General features: G+C 34.5%; 2 protein-coding genes and 1 pseudogene across 4 annotated transcripts; 2 read left to right on the top strand and 1 right to left on the bottom strand.

Moving 5' to 3' along the window:
• The first annotated feature begins 3,496 nt into the window (after window positions 1–3,496).
• Window positions 3,497–9,521, top strand: LOC122281982 (cellulose synthase-like protein G3). 2 transcript variants are annotated; one of them, XM_043093874.1, is made up of 6 exons: window positions 3,497–4,242; window positions 6,213–6,362; window positions 6,855–7,001; window positions 7,349–7,822; window positions 8,278–8,628; window positions 8,831–9,521. In XM_043093874.1, exons 1-6 carry the CDS (start codon window positions 3,601–3,603, stop codon window positions 9,383–9,385), a joined length of 2,319 nt encoding a protein of 772 aa, XP_042949808.1. In that variant the 5' UTR covers window positions 3,497–3,600; the 3' UTR covers window positions 9,386–9,521. The 2 variants fall into 2 exon arrangements, with proteins under 2 accessions (XP_042949808.1, XP_042949809.1); XM_043093875.1 differs by having other exon boundaries at window positions 3,501–4,242; window positions 6,876–7,001.
• A 366-nt stretch (window positions 9,522–9,887) lies between these two features.
• Window positions 9,888–17,467, bottom strand: LOC122280778 (cellulose synthase-like protein G3). Of its 2 annotated transcripts, none has more exons than XM_043091797.1 (6): window positions 16,665–17,467; window positions 12,790–12,939; window positions 12,403–12,528; window positions 11,566–12,009; window positions 11,255–11,431; window positions 9,888–10,587 (listed from the first exon to the last, which is right to left on the bottom strand). In XM_043091797.1, the coding sequence occupies exons 1-6, from the start codon at window positions 17,277–17,279 to the stop codon at window positions 10,033–10,035; spliced, it is 2,067 nt and encodes a 688-aa protein (XP_042947731.1). In that variant the 5' UTR covers window positions 17,280–17,467; the 3' UTR covers window positions 9,888–10,032. The 2 variants fall into 2 exon arrangements, with proteins under 2 accessions (XP_042947731.1, XP_042947730.1); XM_043091796.1 differs by having other exon boundaries at window positions 11,084–11,431; window positions 16,665–17,465.
• A 2,448-nt stretch (window positions 17,468–19,915) lies between these two features.
• LOC122282833 lies at window positions 19,916–20,529 on the top strand (annotated as a pseudogene).
• Window positions 20,530–22,833: the final 2,304 nt, after the last annotated feature.

Raw genomic sequence — 22,833 nt, 5'->3', positions numbered from 1 at the left:
GACACGAGAACTACTGTCAAAAGGCAAGTGTTATCAAATCTTCAATGGATTATTAGTTAATGTATGGTCAAAACCTTGGATCCCAACATTGGAAAACTTCAAACCAAAGCCTCTCCATCAAATGAATGAGCTACACCCACTCCTAAAAGTCTCTGATATCATTACCAATAATTCTCGCTCTTGGAATATTGATAAAATGCTAACTCTATTTGAGCAAGATAGCATTATAGAAATCTATAAAATGTCTTTCCCTCTGAGTGGTCAAAGATAGGGCTCAATAATTTGAAATTTGAACTATAATGGGAAATTTTTCGTGAAGACTGCCTACCACATAACGGCAAAAGAGCCAGATGTCACAAGCTACTATTTTGGAAAATAATATGGAACATGTTTCCCTGCCTTGTTTGGATTGGGAGATCTAACCTCATCTCATCATTATAACTTTTCCAAAATTTCACACAATATATAATAAATAATTTAATTTTTTTTAAATCTTAATTCAACTTTTTCATATTCTAAAACAATAATAATAATATTTTATTTAACTTTTATCTTTCATCTAAAATCATTTCATCTCATTTCAGAATCCAAACGAGGGTCCTTTGTGCAATGAAAAAGAAGAAATTGTCCTAGAAATTGTCGCATCTCTGAATAATTATCTCATCTTATTCCAAATCTTCAACCTAGAAATTGTCCCTTGCGCAATAAAAAAAAAGAAACAATGATTCATTTGTTCATTGAATGTCCAATTACTCGTATACTATGGCATCAAAGCAGGTGGCCAATAAACCTTACCTTATTGTCACATTAATAATGCTAGATTTTATTTTGAGGTAAAGAAACAATATTGATCACAATCATGCAATCCTTTCACTTAGGGGGAAAAAAAACCCAATTGGAAAATATGTACCAATTAGCCTATAACAAGCATGGGAGCACAAATCAAACGTCCATCAAAGGCTAAGTTGGGAACCTCCAGCACTAAACCAATGGAGTTCCTCTTTTCATGTAGCAATAAGAGACTCATTCTCTACATTTTCAGCAATATGTGAAGACTCAAAAGGAAATTTATTTAAAATATCGATCCAAAAAATTCTAACAATCAATCCAGTCATAGTCAAAGTCTCAATAGCTCTTGTAGCATCACAATTGGCAAAAAACTCCAAAAGAGCCCATTTTTCCTGGAAGGTGATGCACAACTTGTCATAGAAGCAAATAGAAAGGAGGTGCCTTCACCAATACGGAAAATTACTCCAATCATAGATGACATCAATCAAAATCTTCATTGATCACAAAATTGATGTGCACACTTTGTGACAGAATATACAACAACCAAATTAACTTTTGGTACTATAATCCCTTGATACTTTTCTAAGATATTTCTTGTATATTGTCAATGACAAAAACTCTCTTTGAGACATTATGTACCTCTTATAGTTACATTTCAACATTAAGCGGTTTGATTAGAAGGAAAGAACATACCGCAACCATGTTATCATTAACAGAGATCACATGAAAATATGTCAACATCATGTGTATGTATGCACATACGTGTGTTTATATTTCATCGTCATTATGTATGCCCAATCAGCTCGAACTTTATTTCATAGTTTCCTAGATTTATAGTTCTGTTATATTGAATCTTAGGCCTCGTTTAGTTATAGAGATGAGTTGAGATGAGATAAAAAAATATGAATAGTGGTGACAGAAGTTGTGAATAATAGTGAAATGGTTTGAATTAATTTTGATGGAGTTTTGGGAAATGAAAGATAAAAAGCTTAATAAAAAATTATAAAATTAAAAGAGAGTTAGAATATAGTTTTTTAATATTGTTTTTGTTTTGAGATTTAAAAAAATTGAATTGTTTTTTATATTTTGTTTGGAAGTTTGAGAAAATTGTATTGATAAGATAAAAAAAGCTGAAAAATTGAAAATTAAAAATTAAAAATATGTGTTTGAATGTTATTTGAATACTGAGATGAAATAAAATGAAATAAGATGATTTTAAAGATGAAATGAGATGAAATAAATATTTAGAGACTCGTTAATGACAAAAGAATTGAGTTGAGATGTAAATATTGTATATAAACCCAGCCGACAAACGAATCAGTAAGGTTCTTAGCATTTATTTCCAAGCTTATAAACTCCTATATATAACCTTGTTATGCAAATATTAAAGATTCACTAATAGAAAATTAAAGATCACGCATGCATTGAAATTAAATACACGATATAAGAGAGGCCGGTAAATACGGTGACTCTTAAAAAAAAAAAAAAAAAAGAACTCCATATCATGAATGATAACAGTGCTCGAAAAGAGAATATTTAAGTCTCATATTCTTCGACTCTGCTAAAACAAAATCTTACACAGAGAGAGAGAGAGAGAGAGAGAGAGCAGTGCTTAAACTCCTGTGGTGCATCAGCATTTGTACGTTAGTTGGGCTGAAATAATTGATCATTACAATTACTGGTCGTAGACGTACAATGATCGATACAGCATTTTCATGCCATTATTGCTGAAGGCCGTCTGCTCCACGACTCCAACCAAGTTGGAGGTTGCAACGATGCCGACTGATGTGCATAGGACCTGTAACCCTAGGGAGTCTTCATCATGCCATTACTAACTTTGAGTACTTAGCTGTGAATTAAATAATAATGATAAAAGAGAGAACCTTTTTACATCACCCTGGAGATTCTTGACCATGCCATTATTAATCTATCAGAAAAGTTATTGAAGTCCAATTAATAAAATGAAAATAAAGTTAAGTTATTGTGTACTCCAAAATCACGAGATAATATCAGAAATGCTACATGTAGAGCAGTTGGCGCAGGAATTGCGCATACTTTCCACTATTTCATTTTTCACGTCTCTTTTCATGTATAATTTTTGTATTAAAATACATTCATTAATCATTTTTCATGAGATATATCAAGATTAATAATTTAATGTATCTACGTTTGCTTTTGTTTGTCGTTATTCAAGAGTCCAAGAGATGTTTTGTTTTAGAGTAACCTTAAATACAAATATTGTATAAGTATTGTATATTAATTTTGAAAAGAAAAGAATCTGTTGTTAAAAAATTATTTTTTTATATAAATTCTATTTATTTATTTTTTAAAAAAATATATATGACTATAAATATTAATTTTCTTATCTCTTGTGTATGTGCGCGAAATAATTTGAAGATGCATTGAACCATGCATATCATTAACCAATGGAAAATGCTATGCGCCCATATGATGGCTACGAGCATTGGATCTTTTTTTTTTTAATTTTTTATTAATTGATTAAGTAAAAATTTTTAAATGATATTATAAAAATTTTTAAAATAATATTTAAAAAGTTAAAAAAATACATTAAAAAAATGGTGGGCAGTGTGCCTACTTGCATTGCCCTTTAATCAATCTGCATTGCCGTACACATCATTATTAAAGGGCGGACCAGTGGCGTGGAGCCCTGCCAGCTCCGGTTTTCCACAGGTACGTGTGTACTGTGCTCTCGAAGCCACTGGAACGTGTGTTGTGTCATCCCACACACAGCTAGCTAGGCTATAAATTAACCAAGACGCGGACTCACATGCGAAGTACGACGCCATAATAATGGAGGGTCCGAGTCTGGGAGGCTGTACCGCTGCCAGCAGGCCGTCCACCACCCATGCCTCAGCCTCAGGCTATCCTCCCCTTTATAAGATTGAGCACTCTCAACTCACTCTCTTCAACCGTCTGTTTGCTGCAGTTTACGCGTCTGCCATCCTCGCCCTCCTGTATCGCCATGCATTCATGCTCATAAACTCCCCCGCCTTAGCCTCCTCCTTTATCTCCCTCTCCATGCTGATCTCTGATCTTGTGCTTGCTTTCTTGTGGGCTGGCACCCAGGCTTGCCGCATGCGTCCAATCCATCGCAGGGAATTCCCCGAAAACCTCGAAAGGGTTGTCAAAGATCAATCCGATTTTCCTACACTCGACGTGTTCATATGTACCGCCGATCCGTACAAGGAGCCTCCAATGAGCGTGGCGAGTACGGCCTTATCTGTCATGGCATATGACTATCCAACAGAGAAGATCTCAGTCTACGTATCAGATGATGGGGGCTCGCAGCTCACTCTCTTTGCTTTCATGGAGGCTGCTAAGTTTGCAAGCCATTGGTTGCCCTTTTGTAGAAAGAATAACGTAGTAGACAGGAGCCCAGAATCATATTTTGCTTTGAATAATTCTCCGAGCTTTGAAGCCGAGAAGATCAAGGTAACGTACTACATGATATATATTTAATTATATAATGATATTAATATATTATGTTGAAATACACATCTAATCCATTATCCACGGAGATGAGAAATAGTACTGCAAGCAACTCTTACACCATTCACATACATATTTAAGCTTAATATAAAGGATAAAAATGACAAATCGATGTCTAATGACAAATCTATATAAATATATCTATATATATATACACGCGCATGCAGTAGATATATGACAAATAAATGTTAGCATCACATCCTATATATACATAGCACAAACTTAATTTATTAGGTATTTACGATCGATATCATGTGGATTTTGTACAATTTTATTTGCTATATTTTGTTTTTCAATTTAAATAAAACCAAGCTAAGTAGGCCAAGTTATCTGAGTCTCTAATTATGAACGCTGTTGACTAATTAAGAACGAGACCACTAATCTTTAACTGAAAAGGAGTAAATAATTATGAACTGACTGGATATTATTTTGAGGAATTAACTGAATGAAAATATGTTGACCTCATTTCTGAAAAAAGGCAATTGAGAGAGCATGATATTTTTTATAAAACAATAAAATAAAATTGTAATATACTTTTCACTTTATATTATAAAATTATCCAAGATATTTTATTGATGCCTCAAATTTTTTTTTTTTTAAATTTTTACCTTAACAAGTGATATTATACTAGTACTACTATATATTAATATAATGTTGCAATTGACCAAGTCTGTGTTTGGTAATTTTTTATTATTATTCACTATATTTTTACTTCTATTTATATCATGTGAGATGATTTCGACATCCAAACATAGCCTAACAACACGTAGTACCAAGTCTCCTTGCCCCTTGGTAGCTTACGTCACTTGTGGTTTGAACTGCCAGTCACTTGTGGTTTGAACTGCCATTCAAACCTCGATGCTATATTTTATATATACATATATATATGTTTTTTTCTTCTTTCATTTTTTGTAGCATATTTACGCAATATTGTGAGTAAGTATTACTTTTTAGAACCTTTAATTACTATAAACGAGCATGTTAGATTAGATTGCATCAACATTAGACTTATTTTTTATTAATAATTGGGAGATCACATTTTTTTTTTTTTTTGACATCAAACCATAATATTCATTAATCATAAAACATGGCCTTTAGCTATTACAGTTGTCTTAATATAGTCAGCTACATAGTTGACATCGATTAGTTCATGTTCCATATTCACAACCTGTTGTGCTAATTGGTGAGCAGCACCATTAAATTTCCTCTTGACATGTCGAATTTTCCATATAGTGGTAGCCATCAGTTGCTGCATATCAGAAATAAAACATTGAAATTTCCCTACAGTGTGGTCCCTTGATCGAGCTAGTCATTGCCTACAGTACTTGACTTTAGTCCCTTTCAAAAAGCACAAAATTCAAAGAATATTTCACATTATAACAGTAACCTGCATGATAGTTGCCTAGGGCTCAGAGAATATTTCAAAGCAAAAACATATCATGTGTTTATATTTTCAAAAAATTCTATCTATAACTTTATGTGTTGTACACATTGACATGGCTGATATGATAGAATTTGATTTATAAGAAAATTTTACTTCCATACCAATTTGCAAGTAGAAGAACTTTTACATTTTATGCACAAAGTTTTGCTTCTATATACCTGTTTGTGTGTAAATAAATTAACCACTTGCGAAATTTATTATAGTCATAAAAGAAGTTAAAATAATAGTAATTTTTATATTAGTTGATGTAGAAGGCTTCAACAATATCCTGTTGGGTTTGTTAATAAATAAATTTGTAAATAGATCAATATATATAAACTATATATGTATTTATAAGCTATCATACGCGTTGAAAAATTACAGATATTGTATGAGCAGTACCCCCGAAATGGATCCTTTTCTTGCACAGTCGACATCACTACCAATCATATTGACCCTGTTTATATCTGATATGCTTTGTATGTTGCAGACAATGTACGATAACATGAAAATCAGGGTAGATAATGCTGTCGAGAGAGGGAAAGTTGGGGATGAGTACATGACCGGAGAAGAAGAGCGCAGAGCATTTAACAGATGGACAGAGGGATTTACACGCCAAGATCATCCCACTGTGATCCAGGTTTGTATTTATGTGAATATGGCTGCCAAATTACCTGCATCCCTAGCTATCTATGTTAGAAGAGCCGTCCTACAGCACGAGATGTGTCTTTAAAAAAAGTTTTTTTTGTTTTAATATCTTTAAACAATTTGTTTTTTTTAAATTATAACATCATTAAAAAAACATTTCCTTGATTACTAAGTAAAAAAAAAAAATTGTCAGGACCCAACTCTTGGTTGGAGTAGAATTATTGATGCTAGACTATTGCTTTAGTCATTATTAATACTTGCGATTTTTTTTTTCTTTTTATCAATTTAAACTGTTGAATAAAATAAATCTCATTTCATATATCTTTAGTTAATTATATCAGTCATTTTTATTTAAATCTGTTTAAAATGTGTCACATTAATCAAAATGGCCAAAAATAATAAAATTCAGAATAAAAAATAGCTTGATTAATTAAAAAGCACTGACAATTTAAGGATCTATGATTGATGGTATATATATGTGGAGTTGCGGACAATGAATGAGCAGGTTTTGTTGGAGAATAGGAAAGACAAAGACATCACCGGCCATTTGATGCCAAACCTCATTTATGTCTCCAGACAGAAAAGCAGGATTTCACCCCACCATTTTAAAGCTGGTGCCCTCAATACATTGGTAAGCATAAGTGATCTATAAATTTATTAGATATATAAACTCAGAGTATAAACATTAGTACAATATTTATCATTTCATATGATTGCATGTCATTAAAAATTATTATTTATGTATACAATATCAAATATATGACATTTATTGATATATAGGATCATATATATGAGAAATATTCCATCATTCATAGCACTCCCATACTACCAAACATTTTTTTATGTATAAACTAGCTAGCATGCTAAATCTTTAATTTATGTCTTCAAAAATCATGTTAAATCTTTCCAAAATCATGGTCAGTTTGTTTTAATGTCTTTTTTATATATTTTTTTAAAAATTCTGTGGCCGTGATGAAGCTCCGGGTATCGGCTACCATGACAAATGCTCCCATAATCCTTACCCTAGATTGTGATATGTACTCCAATGATCCTCGTACGCCTCTGCGTGTGCTATGCTACCTGCTCAACAGTAGTACTACTAGTACTCAAGCTCAAGTACTTGATCGGTCGACCGAACTAGGATACATTCAGTTTCCCCAACACTTTCATGGGATTAACGAGAATGACACCTATGCCTGTGAATATAAACGTTTGTTTCAAATCAATTCGATGGGGCTAGATGGACTGGCTGGGCCTAACCATGTTGGAACCGGCTGCTTCTTTTGCCGACGAGCGTTCTTTGGAGGTCCATCAACGTTTGTGCCACCAGAAATCCCTGAATTAGGTCCCTTCCATGTTGTGGACAAACCTATTCGGTCCCAACCAATTCTGGAATTGGCACACGAGGTCGCAAGCTGCAATTATGAGAACCAGACCAAATGGGGTTTTGAGGTAACCAGCTTATTATTATAATTAGTAATTACCTGCATGCAGTATATTTTGCCTTTCTCCAAGCATATATTTGGCATATATGAATCTAATTAACTCTAATATTACTGGTACTTATTGATATAATTCTCTCTCTATATATATATATATATGAGAGTTGGGTATATTGAGATGTTTACGATTCTTAATAAAAAGAATTGTTATATATACACTACATTCTCGTCCCAGTTTTAAGTTCTACGTCATTATATTGTCGTAGTGCTACTATAAAAATTTGGATAAGCTCTTTTTCTCTAAAAGAGGCAAGCTTCATCAACCTAACATATAGTTACCTGAGATGAGAATGAAATATTAATGTAGTATATATCATAACTCTTTGTTAATTATAAACAAAGAAAGATCTTTCTAGCAGGGTAATTGTACTGACAAACTAATTAATTTTTTGGTAAACTACACAGATTGGTGTCAGATATGGATCATTGGTTGAGGACTACTTCACAGGTTATCGGCTGCACTGCGAGGGATGGAAGTCAATATTCTGCAGTCCAAAGAGGGCAGCATTTTTGGGTGACGCACCAATTACCCTTGTTGACGTGCTGAATCAACAAAAGCGATGGTCCATAGGCCTACTTGATGTGGTTTTCTCTAAGTTTAGTCACTTAACCTTCGGCATCAGATCCAATATCGGTCTTCTCATGGCCATTGGTTATGCACAGATTGGCTGCTGGGCCTTCTGGTCCATTCCCATCACCATGTATGCCTTCCTCCCCCAGCTAGCTCTCCTAAACGGGATCAGCATCTTCCCAAGTGTATGTACCTGCATGCACTTTTTATAAGCTATCTTTTTCTACGTCCGTAGATTAACACGAGTCTTTCTACTTACAAGCAGTAATGACATATTTTATGTAACAGATCAAGTTGGGGTGGAGGATGTGTTCTCGAAATAGAGTTTTTCTAATATTCAAAGATTTTTATTTGTTTGACATGTTCAAAGTGAAAAATATGTTGCAGGTGTCAGAGTTATGGTTTCTATTGTATATGTTCCTTTTCTTAGGAGCCTATCTGCAGGATCTCCTCGACTTTTTGTTCTACGGTGGAACGGTCCAAAGATGGTGGAGTGATCAGAGGATGTGGAATATAAGGGGCCTCACATGTCACTTTTTTGGATTCTTGGAGTTCTTTCTCAAGTCTGTGGGTATTCCCACACAAGGTTTCAATGTGACCAGCAAAGTGCTGGACGATGAACAAAGCAAAAGATACATGCAAGGGTTCTTTGAGTTTGGAGTCCCATCACCCATGTTTGTGCCACTAACAACGGCAGCATTTGTCAACTTAGTCTCATTTGTCTGGGGGCTTGTATGGATCTTCAGAGGAAGCAAAGACGTAGAGGTGGAGGGACTGTTTGTGCAGATTTTCTTAGCAGGCTTCGGAGTGGTGAACTCCTGGCCAATTTATGAAGGTGTGGTCTGGAGGAGAGATAAAGGAAAATTGCATATTAGAACTACCATGATCTCAACATTTCTGGCAAGTCTTCTTGTTGCTGCAGCTTCTTTTGCTACGAACTGAAATTACGAGCTTTTATTTTCTAGTTTATTTTATACTAGGTTCATCGCTACTTTTAACTGAGTAAAATAATTTGTATGCAAACAATGATGAATTATTATGGTATGTAAAATAAAAAAGTACATTCTTATACCATTTATTACACGGTACTGCATGCTAGCTAGCTAGCTAACCAGGTAAGACGATTCATAGAGTTTTGTTATATATAAGTATACTCGCGCACTAATTTATGTATCAATACTGATTTATTCATACTTAAAATTTAAATTAACACTATTTTTAATAAAATTTACTTTTTGACCAATCACATCATATTAGTGCACAGATCAGGACACAAATGTACTTATAACTATATTTTTCCCGATTTATAAATACTTTACCTACGAAGAGATTCTACGAAAATAAATTTATAAATTAACATGTCTTAATATGATATATATAATATGTTAACTTATAAAATTATTTTTATTTTAAAATAAATCTAATGTATTATCACATAAAACTATATCAAATCGTATATTTAACTACAAAACCATTATTGTGATTCAGAAGTCATATGAAAATACAAAAGTTTCTTTCATCTTCTTCAACTATTAATCTCAAATAGTAAATAAAATGAGAAGGCTTTAACCACAAAGCGAGCCCTTATCTCAGTTCCTTCTTAGGGCAAGAAAAGATGCTATATAAAGGGCAGATGCCAGAAAAGTTGATATCAGAGTAGTTTTAGTAGGCATCCTTCCTTTGTCACTCCTCAACACCATGGCTTCGTAGATTGGCCAGCAGTTCAGGGTGACAAAACCTGCTATGAACATCTGCACGAACGCTCCTTCCCATCTACAGCTGCCTGTGCAAACTCTCACGAGCCCCCCAAAAAAGGAGACCAAGTTGATTATCGCCGCCGCTGTCAGCGGCACAAACATGGGCGATGAGACTCCAAACTCAAAGATACCTTGTTCGTATTTTTTGCTTTGCTCGTCGTCCAGAACTTTGCTGGTGACGTTGAAACCCTGTGCGGAAATGCCTATGGACGTGAGCAAGTACTCAACTAAACCAAACAAGTAACAGGAGGGTCCCCTTATCATCCACATTCTTTGTTCGTTCCACCAACTCTCCAAGGTTCCTCCAGCCAAGAAAAAATCCAGGAAATCCTGGCCGTAGGAACCCAGGAAAAGAAACACGTACAAGAGAAACCATTGCTCTGACACCTGCAACTCAATTTTCACTTCAATAAATTAGCCACTAAATGATAGATACAGTTATGAATTATATAAATATTGCATACTCTTTTTGTAAAAGAGTAGAGTCTAATATTAAGAAATTAATTTTTTATGTAACTAATTTTTTTAAAAAGTACACAGTACATACGCACTCTATAACTGCAAATATCATTTATTAAATATTAATAGTCATTAAACGATAGGAGATATATTTTTTATCTTTCAATTATATATAGTATATTTATAAAAATATATATACCAATCATTTTTATATAATTAAAAGGTTGATGAATATTGTCTATTTTTCAAAGAAATTATACGATAGCTGAAGTTCATAAAATCATTTCTATTATTTCTTCAATTTCAATCATTCACATTTTATCTTCTCAAATATCTTTTAAAAACTTTATTCAATTATTGATTGTTTTTTCTAAATTTATTGTATATTACTTATATATCAAATGCTGTGAGTAGTAGAACATACCATTGGGAAAATAGTAATCCCATTGAGGAGGGCAAGCTGGGGGAGGAAGGCATAAATGGTGATTGGAATGGACCAGATGGGCCAGAAGGCATAATGTGCATAGGAGAGGCCCATGAGAAGACCCATGGACCGTGCCCCAAAGGTTAAAGGACTATATCGAGAGAAGCCCACCTCGAGGAGGCCAATGGCCCATCGCTTAGTCTGATTTAGCACATCAACAAGGTTGATTGGTGAATCCCCATAAAAGGCTGCCCTGTCAGGATACAAAAACATGGACTTCCATCCCTCACACTTTAGTCGATACCCTGTGTAGAAGTCCTCCACCAGAGACCCATATCTGATCCCTATCTGCACAAATATTTAATCTCATGTCAATTTAAATTAAAGTGGTTGTTTTCACTTAAAATTTACAAAGATTTAGGAGGAAGAATAACAAAATGCTAGGAATCAAAAAATAAAATTGAGTAATGGGCTGAGCTGACCTTAGAGCCCCACTTCGTGTGGTTCTCATAATTGCAATTGGCTACATGGTGTGCCATTGTCAATGTTGATCGGGACTGGATAGACTTGTCAACAGTGTGGCCGGGGCTCAGTTCTGGAATTTCCGGTGGCACCAAAGATGATGGGGCTCCAAAGAATGCTCGCCGATTGAAAAAGCATCCGGTTCCGACATAATTGGGGCCTAAAAGTCCGTCCATTCCAAAAGGATTAATTTGAAACAAACGAATAAAAGTACAAGCATAGATGTCTGTCCTGTTGATCCCATTAAATCGTTGAGGGAACTGAAGGTACGCTAAGTTTGATTGAAACTTAGGGTCCAATAGGTAGCATAGAGCACGAAGAGGCGTTTGAGCATCGTTGGAGTACATATCACAATCTTGGGTCAAAATAATTGGTGCATTCGTCATGATAGCAGACACTCGAAGCTTCAATATTGCAAGGACCCAAAAAACAAGCAAAAAATTAAGCATCTTATATACATATATATGGATTCTTTCATAAAGAAAAGAGTGTATATATATATATATATATATGATCGATTGGAAGGATTTCATGTACGTATACATAACCCATGACTAAGTACATGATATTAGAGACAATAACATATATATGTGGCTGACTGAGAAAGACAGTACTATCCAGCCATGCATATGAAAATTCGTAGAATTACTCTATAAACAAATATATAAGTAATTCAATATATATGGGTTAGAATGGATCGATATATATATATACATATAATGTTCCAGCATTATATATAGCCAGATAATTACCAGGAGACATCTAATTAATACAGGTTGGCTCTTAGGGATGCTTACCAGGACATTAAGGGCACCTGCCTTAAAATGGTGGGGTGAAGTCCTGCTCTTTTCTCTGGACACATATATAAGATTTGGCATTACATGGCCTGTGATGTCTCTGTCTTTGTCGCTGTCCAATATAACCTGTGTTCATGTCCCAGTACTTGTCACAAAGAATAATTTGGAAAATGATAATTGTGGGTGCGTAAGTATCGTATAATTATTTTAAAAAAAATGAATACATATAAAATTCACATAAAAAATAATAATTTTTTAATAGTAAATTTCACTCTTTTTTAAAATAATTACACGATATTTATACATTTTACGTATTATTTTATAAAATACAATTAACTCAACTTAAACAGAACATTAATATTACTGGAGACGAAAAAAGTGCATAACCTGAATAACGGTAGGATGATCTTGACGTGTAAATCCAGCAGTCCATTTGTTGAAAGCTTCGTGCTCTTGTTCACTTGCAAAGTACTCCTCACCAACTTTTCCTCTCTCAACAATATTCTCTACCCTCGCCTTCATGCTATAGTACATTGTCTAGATTTAACTTCGGTTTGTTAGCAACGGAAAAAGAATACACAAATTAATTTCTATTTTGATTATAAGAGTTTTGTTATATATATATATATATATATATATAAAATCCCAAGAGGTGAAGACATTGGTTTTGGAGTATCACTCTATTTAATGTCTAAGGTAGGTGTAAACAATCAATATTTGGGGCCACACTTCTAGTGAAAAATCCAATTCCGTGTAGGGAAGTTTTTCAAAATGCGGTACACGAGACTGGAGTTTAATATACAAAAATGGGTCTGAAGAGAAGAGCTTCCCCAACATAATATATATATATATATATATATATATATATAATTAGCAAGGTATGCAACATACAATTTCCTGTACGTAAGACATTATAATTATGAAAACAACAATACCTCTTACAAGTCGGTATTGTAGACTCCCTAAGTACTCCACAATACCAGCGTGACATAATTTAATTAGCAAGAAAATTCAATCAATGTGGAGTGTGTATATTTTACATCAAATTGTAAATATAATTTTTCTTATGAAAAAGTTAAAAAAACTATTCATTAGTTGATATAATAAATCTCGACGTTCACTACATCCGTAGTTATTTTGATGTGTTCAAATATAGGCTTGCTTTTTATAGATATTTTAAGATTTGGAAGGAATATCTCTTCTTTCTGGGTTTTGAAATTTCCATTTAGCTAAGGAGGTATCGTTTTTAGGATAATCCGGGAAACATATAACCAATTTTGCACATAGGTCATTCATTTTTGAAATCATATTGATTTACAGACTCATTTAGACATTTAGAATATCTCATAATTATCTATAAATGAAATGGTTTGAGTTAACATGTTTTATTGAGTTTTGAAAAAATAGAGAAAAAAAATTGAATAAAAATATTATAAAACTAAAAAAGTATTTTTTTAATATTATTTTTATTTTAAAATTTGATTATTCTTTTTATATTTTATTTTAAAGTTTGGAAAGTTATACTGGATTTTGTAGTGTGTTTTGATAATAATTAGATAAAAATATTGAATATTTAAAATTAAAAAGTTATTTTATATACGAATGATATTTAAAAAAATATATATGAAAATAATTTATTACCCAAACAAGTACTTAGGCTATTTACTATTATCTAATATTTTATTATTATTATTTATAAATAATTTAAAATCATCTCAATATCTTAACATTATCGAAATATTCAATGACATAACTAATGGAGAATGATAAAACAACTTCTCTATAATTTCTTTACAATCACCTAATAAAATAATAATCTTTTTTCAAATTTCTCGCGCGTTGCTTCTGTTTTTACAAATTATTTCATCTCATTTTAATTCAAAATTATTACTGTTATTTAAAATATTTCATTTCATTTCATCTAAATTGCGTAACCAAACGTGATATTGTATATTCTTAAATGTCAAGTCTATATAAAATAATTTGTTTTAGACGAAAGAAAGAAAGAATACTATCCTAGTAAAGAGTCTTTCTATCTAGCAGCTATTTTTTTCTCCAGTGCCTTTTCTCTCAAATATCATCGGCATCAAGAGCCTTTCCCTGTCTTCGCCTAGAGGGGGGTAGGAGCTGCGGCTCCTTCTCCCTCTCTCCTCCTATCCGACCTTGGCTGGCATTGTCTATAGTTTTTTTCTTAATTTTTTCAGTATTTTTTCATTGATAGTACATAGAAGTGTCGATCTACTGCCAATTGGATTCCTTTGACCACCACGTGCCATGCTAGCAGAATCTCTAGCCACTGATCTATCAGACAGTGGAAGAAAATTGCCTAAAAGAGTGGCACGTGAGACTTATGCCGCGCATGGGCTTCACGCACCGCCGCACTAGCGAGTCTCTATTTACATTACGCGCAGCTTCACTAGGATCAGTGGCCTCGGATCTCTTAGGTCCAACTATCAGTTTTTTTCCTAGTGTGGCGCATGATCCACACGCACCACCAGAAACAGTGATGGTTCTTTTCGGTGTATTGGCGTGCCTTTCAGTTGCTATGTTTTTATGCTCCTGCTTCTCTTAACCGATGATCAAGATGAAGTGAGCGTGGAATACTCTTACATCTAGTCCAGACAAGTAAATTGTAGCACACTCCTCTTTGTGACTTTTCATCAATAGTCTATTTATCAGACTATTCAAAAACTGCTTCAAGTCGTCTTCCCTCAATGAGAAATGGGTGGGAGTTATTTTTGGCTCTATATACCTTTATTTTATTTTTTTATTGTCTCTATATTGTATTTTGTTTACTTTGATAAGTTTGTTGGGAGACTTTCATCCCCATTGAATCTATACTATGTAATCCTTAAAATAAAAAAAAAATAAAAAAAAATCTGGCTATCTTGGTACACTTTTCGCTGGGGCTGTATTCTCTCCGACAATATATATCGATCCCATAGATCATATTGAAATCATATGGCGACAAAGAAAATTTCTTTTTGAAATCAATATCTTTGAAATAAATGAAAAAAGGGAGATTAAAATAAATGAAAAAAGAAAAAGAAAAAGCAAAACATGAGTTGGAGTTAATATCTTTTTAGTTATGTGACATGCTATGAGAGGAAACAGGAACAACTTCACGAAGTCTTTTCTAGTTATGTGACGTCGATCTTATTGAAATCAAATGGCGAGACAAAAAACCTCTTTTTGAAATCAATATGTTTAGAATAAATGAAAAGAACGTAGACTAATTTAAATTTAAAAAAAAAAAAAACATGTGCTGGAGTTAATATCTGAGTTATGTGACATGCTATTAGAGGAAACAGGGACAACTTCACGAAGTGTTTTAATTACTAGCTCTAGCCACTTATGTGACATCAATCTTATTGAAATCAAATGGCGAGAAAAAAAAAAAAAAAAAAAAATCTCTTTTTGAAATCAATCATGTTTAAAATAAATGAAAAATACGTGCACTAAAATAAATGAAAAAAGAAAAGAAAAAACAAGAACATGAGCTCGAGTTAATCTTGAGTTATGTGACATGCTATTTTCTTAACAAATACTCCAGAACTTTCAGGAATATTCGGTTAACAATGAAAGTTTGCATTCCCAAACTTCAAAAATAAAAAATAAAAATTGTGTATACTTTTATGTTTGGGTCAATTATTGACGAGATTGATCATGTCATGATGACATCTTTGCATTTTGAAAGGTTTCATACATATCGATAACTCTGTCGGTGATAGTTATCACTACTGAAATAATGAATGACAGCGATCAGATCAATCCGCAACTTTAGTGAAAACACTCTCATATTTTTTTAATAAAAATATATAGATATAAACTTTGAATACCTTTTTTAAAATTTCTAAATGTGATATTTTTAAATATAGTTATTTTTATAAATAAATAATATTTACAGTTTCATGCATTTTTAAAAAATGTATATAAATATAAAGTATATAAGAAAAAATTAATTTTTTAGTAATGAATTTTATTTTATTTTATTTTAAAATTATATTTAATATTATTTTTATTTATATATTTTATTAATGTGATTGATTAAAATTTATTTTATATTAATTAGAAGTAATCGCACTAATAGAATACGGAAAGAGTACGTTAAAACGAGCTCACATAAAATTTTTGTTTACGAAGAAGACAATCAAACTAAGGGAAAAAAATGACTACCTTGTTTCCCTAATTGTAAAATGAACAAACCTCGTGAATTTGAAGGAAAGGAATTGGCTAGTATTAAGTCCTCAATATATACTTACCTTAATACTTTCAATTTCAGAGAAGAAAGGTGGGTGATCATGATCTGAAGAGAAATACACGCCGGGGCTCCTCTCCACAATATCATTCTTCCTGCAGAAGGGTAACCAGTGCCTTGCAAACTTGGCAGCCTCCATGGAAGCAAAGAGTGTAAGCTGCGAGCCCCCATCGTCAGAAACATAGACTGAAACCTTATTTGTAGGATAGTCGTAAGCCATGACCGATAAGGTCGTGTTCACCACGCCCATGGTTGGCTCCTTGTATGGATCCGCAGTGCATATGAACACGTCCAGCGCCGGGAAACCTTTATCGTCGACAACGACTTGTTTGAGATTTTCAGGGAATGCCTCACGGCGGATTGGTCGCATGCGGAAAGACTGGGTGGTGATCCACATGAAAGCAAGAACAAGATCAGAGAGTAGCAAGGAGAGGGAGAGGAAGAAGGTGATCAAGGTGGTGGAGGATTTGCTGAGCTGGAGTACATGGTGATAGAACAGGGCTGCGATGGCGCATGCGTAGACTGCAGCGAATGCACGGTTCAGGGCCGTGCGGCGCATGAGCCTGGTGGCGTTAAGAGGAGAAGCATGGGTGGCGCCGGGAGCGGTGGTGCGCTCCATTCCTTGGTTGCTCGAGACGGGTTACTACTGCTGTATTAGAAACCAGAAGTATCGATGATCGATCAATGATCATAAGGGTAATGAACTAACAGTCTTGATTTATACGCCACCAAGCATGTGGCCATGTGGAGTCGTGACTCGTCATGTTGATCAATTAAAAATTAATTGTAGTGAGATGCATGTGGAGCCTTGATCCATTTTTTGGAAATATTTATAATGAACAAGTTTTTATAATTGGGCCACTTTCCCAATGTCTTTGAATTGACAAAAATTGCAGCCGCCAGCGTGTATGCATGCATGCAGTCACTTATTATATACTATATATTATCCAAAAAAAATAAAGTTGAACTACCCTATTATAAATTAATCAGGGGCCTTGCCTGATCTGGACTCGAATCCGCCGTTCCTTCAGAAAAGGGATCAGACTACTAGATAAAACACAAAAAGGGTAAAAAATGGACGATACTTTGTGGTTGTCTCTCAGAATATGACAAACTAGTGGTCAAAGAAATCGGAGCACTACTAATTAAAAACTAAATCAGCTCAATGTAAAGTTATATTTTAGTGTCCTATTCAAATCATCACTTCGTTTTCCTCTTGATCATCACTTCACTTGCTGCCCTAGTTGTCCTACACGGGGTATCCGTACCTACACTTTTTTTTTTTTTCCAAGAAACTGCAAATGGCATTGTATATATATTATGTGGAAGGCCATAAATGAAGTAGGAAATGAGTAACTCCAAATACATCTATTTCGGCTAGCAAATCATATATGTTATATATCGAAGTACATATTTTACACAGATCATCAAGGTTCGAACAATATCATATATATTCAGTAGAAAAATATAGTTGTAAGTATAATTATATATTAATCTGTGTATCAATATGATGTGATTGATCAAAAAGTAAATTTGATTAAAAACAGTGTTAATTTAAATTTTAAATATGAATAAATCAGTATTTGTATACAGATTAATGCACGACTGTACTTGTATGTAGCAAAACTCATATTCAGCATGGGCTTCGGTCGCTAAGAGAGGCTTGCATATAGGTGTGTACAAATAGTCTTTTTCACCCCATAAGTACCTCTAGTTGCTTGATGTATTGCCACCTCATTAGCTCTTTCATAGAGGAAGAGAAAGAAATCTTGTAGAAAATCATCAGGTGAATAGAACCCTGCCTTGAGAAGTTTGGAGTGAAGACGCATTAAAATCAATTATATGAAGGGTTCTAAGCATCCTATGCAAGTTATATTTGAATGGCCACTTTAGCTTTAATCTCTTTTCTTACTCCATTTGTTAACGTCGTGTTTCGTAAATATTTGGGTTGAACTCCCAGCAACTCGAGTCTTCAGTTTTGGACTTGTGGATACAAAAAAAATACTGGGAGATGGGAACCATGATGGTTGCTGGATAGTTTCTGATGCCAAGTTAATATCGTCTTAGTATTTAGTATAAGAGAATAAGGAGTTCAAAGAGAGTTCCTATTATCTAGGGATTGCCTTTTGTACCTAATTTCTAGGATTAGCTACCCATGCCCTCTGTTAGGGGATGTGTCCCCTCAACAGCTTTTTCAGTCTGATTTCTTTAATGCGGCATGACTTTTACGATAGCGTCATTAATGCAGCATGGCTTTCTGTCCCGTTTATCTTGTGGATGTACGCCGTCAGGTTCTTCATTCCCCATGCGTCAGATAATCAAAGGCTTCCCACGATTTGTGCTCACTTATCTGCTCAGAACTACGTGGGATTAAGCTTCGTAGAGGGATGTCAAGATGTCGTGTTCCCCATTCCTTTGCATTATGGTGGGTTTCTCACGCGTTTGACGTCATAGGCCAACTTTCTACTCCAAGGTTAGGGTCCTCCGACAGGTCGATGGATTACCCGAATGACCTAGGCCCCCTTAGCACTTGGGCTTGCTCTTTGGGCCTCTAGCCTGAGGTAAAACTCCCCTTACACCCTTGTTGCTAGTCTAGTCTTGTGGTCAAGACTTTTGAATGAGGGGAGAATGTTAGGAATATATTGGAGTTTATGTGGAAGGAATTGAAAATAGCAAAGGGTCTAGATCAGCATGTGATCGAGGAAGGAAGACTTAAGGTGCTGTTTAAGTAGCAGTTAAGATGAAATAAATTGAGTTGAAAATTAAAAAGTGAATAACCTACCCAATTTAGAAAATCCAGAAGTCCATAACAGCAGGGCTCATAACATCAAGCTACGAGTATGATTAATTGGAAGCACTGAGAATTCATTATCAATACTGCTAGATACAACTGAGAGGGGAAAACCGTTGAGAAATCGGCTAGCCTCGTCAATCAATCTATGATTTTTTTTTTAAAGAGTTATTTGAATAGCACTATGTGAAGACGGACCAAGAATGGTAGAACAATGTCAACCATCGTTACTTGAGATGAGTGTCCCGGAAAATCAACAAACTTCGATCGACCTTCCCTTCATATCTAGTCCCTCGATTCATTGATTTCCCATACCTGCTCCCATCACTCTCTCTCTCTCTCTCTCTCTCTCTCTCTCTCTCTCTCTCTCTCTCTCTCTCTCTCTCTCTCTCTCCATAGAACATGAAAGGTGTTTTGCGCTAAAACCTACACCGTGACTACGTCTCGCAGCTCATCTCGAATCCATGAGGGCTTAAAAGTATGTGTCGGAGCTATGGAGAAAGCAGCAATCCGATCTTATGAGGTTCATGTAGAGGATGAGGTATTGGGAATACCGCCAGCACCATTCCATTGTTTGTGTTACCCACAAGACTCGCCCCAACAAGGCTCGCCGCTTGGGTTACAAGGCAAAGCATGGTTATGTGGTCTATCATGTTCGTGTTAAGCGGGGTGGCTGGAAGAGGCCTGTTCCCAAAGGTATTGTGTATGGAAAGCCAGCAAACCAGGGTGTTACTCAACTAAAGTTTTAGCGCAACAAGAGGTCAGTTGTAGAGGAACATGCTGGTCAGAAGTTGGGAGGTCTCGGGGTTCTGAACTCATACTGGCTTAATGAGGATTCTACTTACAAGTACTATGAGGTGATTTTGGTTGATGTCGCTCATAATGCAGTTTGAAATGACCCAAGAATCAATTGGATCTACAATCCTGTCCACAAGCATAGGAAGCTTCGTGGTCTCACTTCTGCTGGGAAGAAATACAGGGGATTGCATGGAAAGGGACACTGCCACCACAACCCATGCCTTCTCGTAGGACAATCTGGAAGAGAAACAACACTTTTTCACTTCGTCATTACCGTTGATTTTGGCTATGCCTATCATTTTATGGACATTCGTACGAAGGGAACATTAGTGGTTATTTGGAATTGAAATTTTGGAGATCATGATACTTGAATTATGTTTTACTTCAAAATTTTACTTAAAAAAAAAAGAAAAGTGAAAGGTGTTTTGCTCCGTCATCCCAGAAACGCACACATAGAGAGAGAGAGAGAGAGAGAGAGAGAGAGAGAGAGAGAGAGCCACCTAAACAAAAAAGAAACATTTGTATTGAGCTCAGCGAGTTGAAATGATTTTCATACGTTCCAAAAAATAAGAAAAAGAAATTGAAAATGTCATTTTTTGTGTCTTGCAACTTTCTCATAAACCAAACACGATAAAATCCATAACCTGACATGGTAGAAGCTGTGGTAGTGTGCTTTTTCACTTTCCGCTCCACCCAATTCTCACCGATTATTCACGAGAAAATTCATAGGCCATCATTGTTGGTTGTCATCATTGGGTCCCAGGTGTCGAGGTTTTTAGGCAGATTTAAACAGAGGCAAGCTCCTACGAGAAATCCCAAAAGCATCACCCCCCTCCCCCAAGAGCAGCCATCTCCCTCGCTGAGTTCACAACCAAGCCAACTCAACTAAGCTATCAACAGTGGTGGCTGTCATCATTGGGTCCCAGTTGTGGGGGATTGGGGTCGTTGATGGAGGAGACGATAGGAACTAAACACTCAGATGAAGAGAACTGGAAAAGACTCAGACAAGGACTCGTGGGAATGGGTGTAGGATGGAGGCTCTGTACTCGGGTTAGATAACCAATAGAAAAATAGCCGTTTTTAATAATGCCACATCGGACATGATGCCTCGCCGATACCCAGGCCGGTTGCATCCATAATTTTTGATTCACTATACATCCATTTGAACCTACACATGTAACCCACTAGGTAGTCCATGTACATGACAACAAAACCTACATTCATGAAACCTCATAATATCAACGTCCGATAACTCATTAATATCAATCAGGCCATGCATACAGAATCATATACATACACATGCATGTATATGTAGCTGCAGATCATATCAATCACATCATGATGCATGTTTGGCATCAAATTAGCGGACTCCAAAGAAAATAAACCCAACAGCCAATATATATTTACTCCAACCCAATGAGCTTAGAATTGTTGACAAGCCTATTTCAATTTATTTTAAATTAATTATAAATAAAATTTATTATTTTTTAAATTTTTTATAAAAATTATTAAATCTATCCAATTTATTCTATACATTTAAACGTAAATATAATATTCAAACACATTTTAATAATATTCATAAAATTATTATTTAAAAATTAACTCAAATAATCTCCCATCACTTTAATATCACTTTCATATCTAAACCGAGCGTAATCCTCCCAATCTCTATATTCATTCCACGTCTTCCACGTATTGTCCTAATTGATAATGTGACAGAGACTCGATTGATCTCCTCAATCCAACCCAGTGACCCACAAGATATAAATTATTTTAAAATAAAAACCATATATTTATTAAGAAGATTAAAATATGATTATCTAATTTATCCTTTTAAATCATTTTTTTTTTTTTTTTTTTTTAAGAAATCATCTTTAATATATACAAAAGTGGTGCTATATCTCGAGAGATATAACCCGAGAATTCATGGAATAAAGTAAAAAGGTTTTTTTTTTTTTTTTTTAAAAAAAATTAAATTTATTTTTTTATGTTTTTAAATATTTTTTTTAAATTAGAAAAATATTAAAAAATAATTTCTTAATTAATTAAAAAAAAAAAAACCAACCCCGACATAAATTCGAAATCTGTATATACAATTCATTCCTTTGTGAGTCCGCCACGTGAAATCATGTGATTGACCATATTAACGTTTTCTGGTCATGGTGCGCGTGCTAATGATTCGTATTCCATGTGAGTGCCCATATGGTGCACTAGCACTTAATAAAAATACTATATTTAATATACATTTAATAAAAATATTATTAAATACTAGTAAAACATTTAATATACAGCGTGCGACATTTTAGTTATTATGTTTTTAAAAGTAATTGATTAAACAAATATTGTTATAAACTATCTTGAATTGTATGACCACATTTATCTAGTCGTCAATGTATGGTGACAGCATAGTATTGCATAGTAACTAGCATAGTGAATGATCGACATATGCACAATGCATAGTGTCATCATAGTACTGCATAGTAACTGGCATAGTGAATGGCTGACATATGCACAGTGCATAGTGCCAGCATAGTACTGCATAGTAACTGGCATAGTGAGTTGGCCGACATATGGATAGTGCATA

This window comes from Carya illinoinensis, chromosome 11, assembly GCF_018687715.1.
Source record: "Carya illinoinensis cultivar Pawnee chromosome 11, C.illinoinensisPawnee_v1, whole genome shotgun sequence".
Taxonomy (NCBI): Eukaryota; Viridiplantae; Streptophyta; class Magnoliopsida; order Fagales; family Juglandaceae; genus Carya; species Carya illinoinensis.
The sequence above is the reverse complement of the archived record's forward strand: the minus strand, read 5'-3'. Positions and strand labels throughout refer to the sequence as shown.

What these genes read in the sequence shown, in the direction of transcription:
- LOC122281982 (XM_043093874.1), top strand. Translation starts at nt 3,601, where the DNA reads ATGGAGGGTCCGAGTCTGGGAGGCTGTACCGCTGCCAGCAGGCCGTCC. An exon ending in ATCATCCCACTGTGATCCAG is followed by an intron (nt 6,363 to 6,854) that starts GTTTGTATTTAT and finishes ATATATGTGGAG; the next exon opens with TTGCGGACAATGAATGAGCA. An exon ending in GGATCAGCATCTTCCCAAGT is followed by an intron (nt 8,629 to 8,830) that starts GTATGTACCTGC and finishes AATATGTTGCAG; the next exon opens with GTGTCAGAGTTATGGTTTCT.
- LOC122280778 (XM_043091796.1), bottom strand. Translation starts at nt 17,279, where the DNA reads ATGGAGCGCACCACCGCTCCCGGCGCCACCCATGCTTCTCCTCTTAAC. An exon ending in CTGAAATTGAAAGTATTAAG is followed by an intron (nt 12,940 to 16,664) that starts GTAAGTATATAT and finishes AGTTAAATCTAG; the next exon opens with ACAATGTACTATAGCATGAA. An exon ending in CAGGTGCCCTTAATGTCCTG is followed by an intron (nt 12,010 to 12,402) that starts GTAAGCATCCCT and finishes GCAATATTGAAG; the next exon opens with CTTCGAGTGTCTGCTATCAT.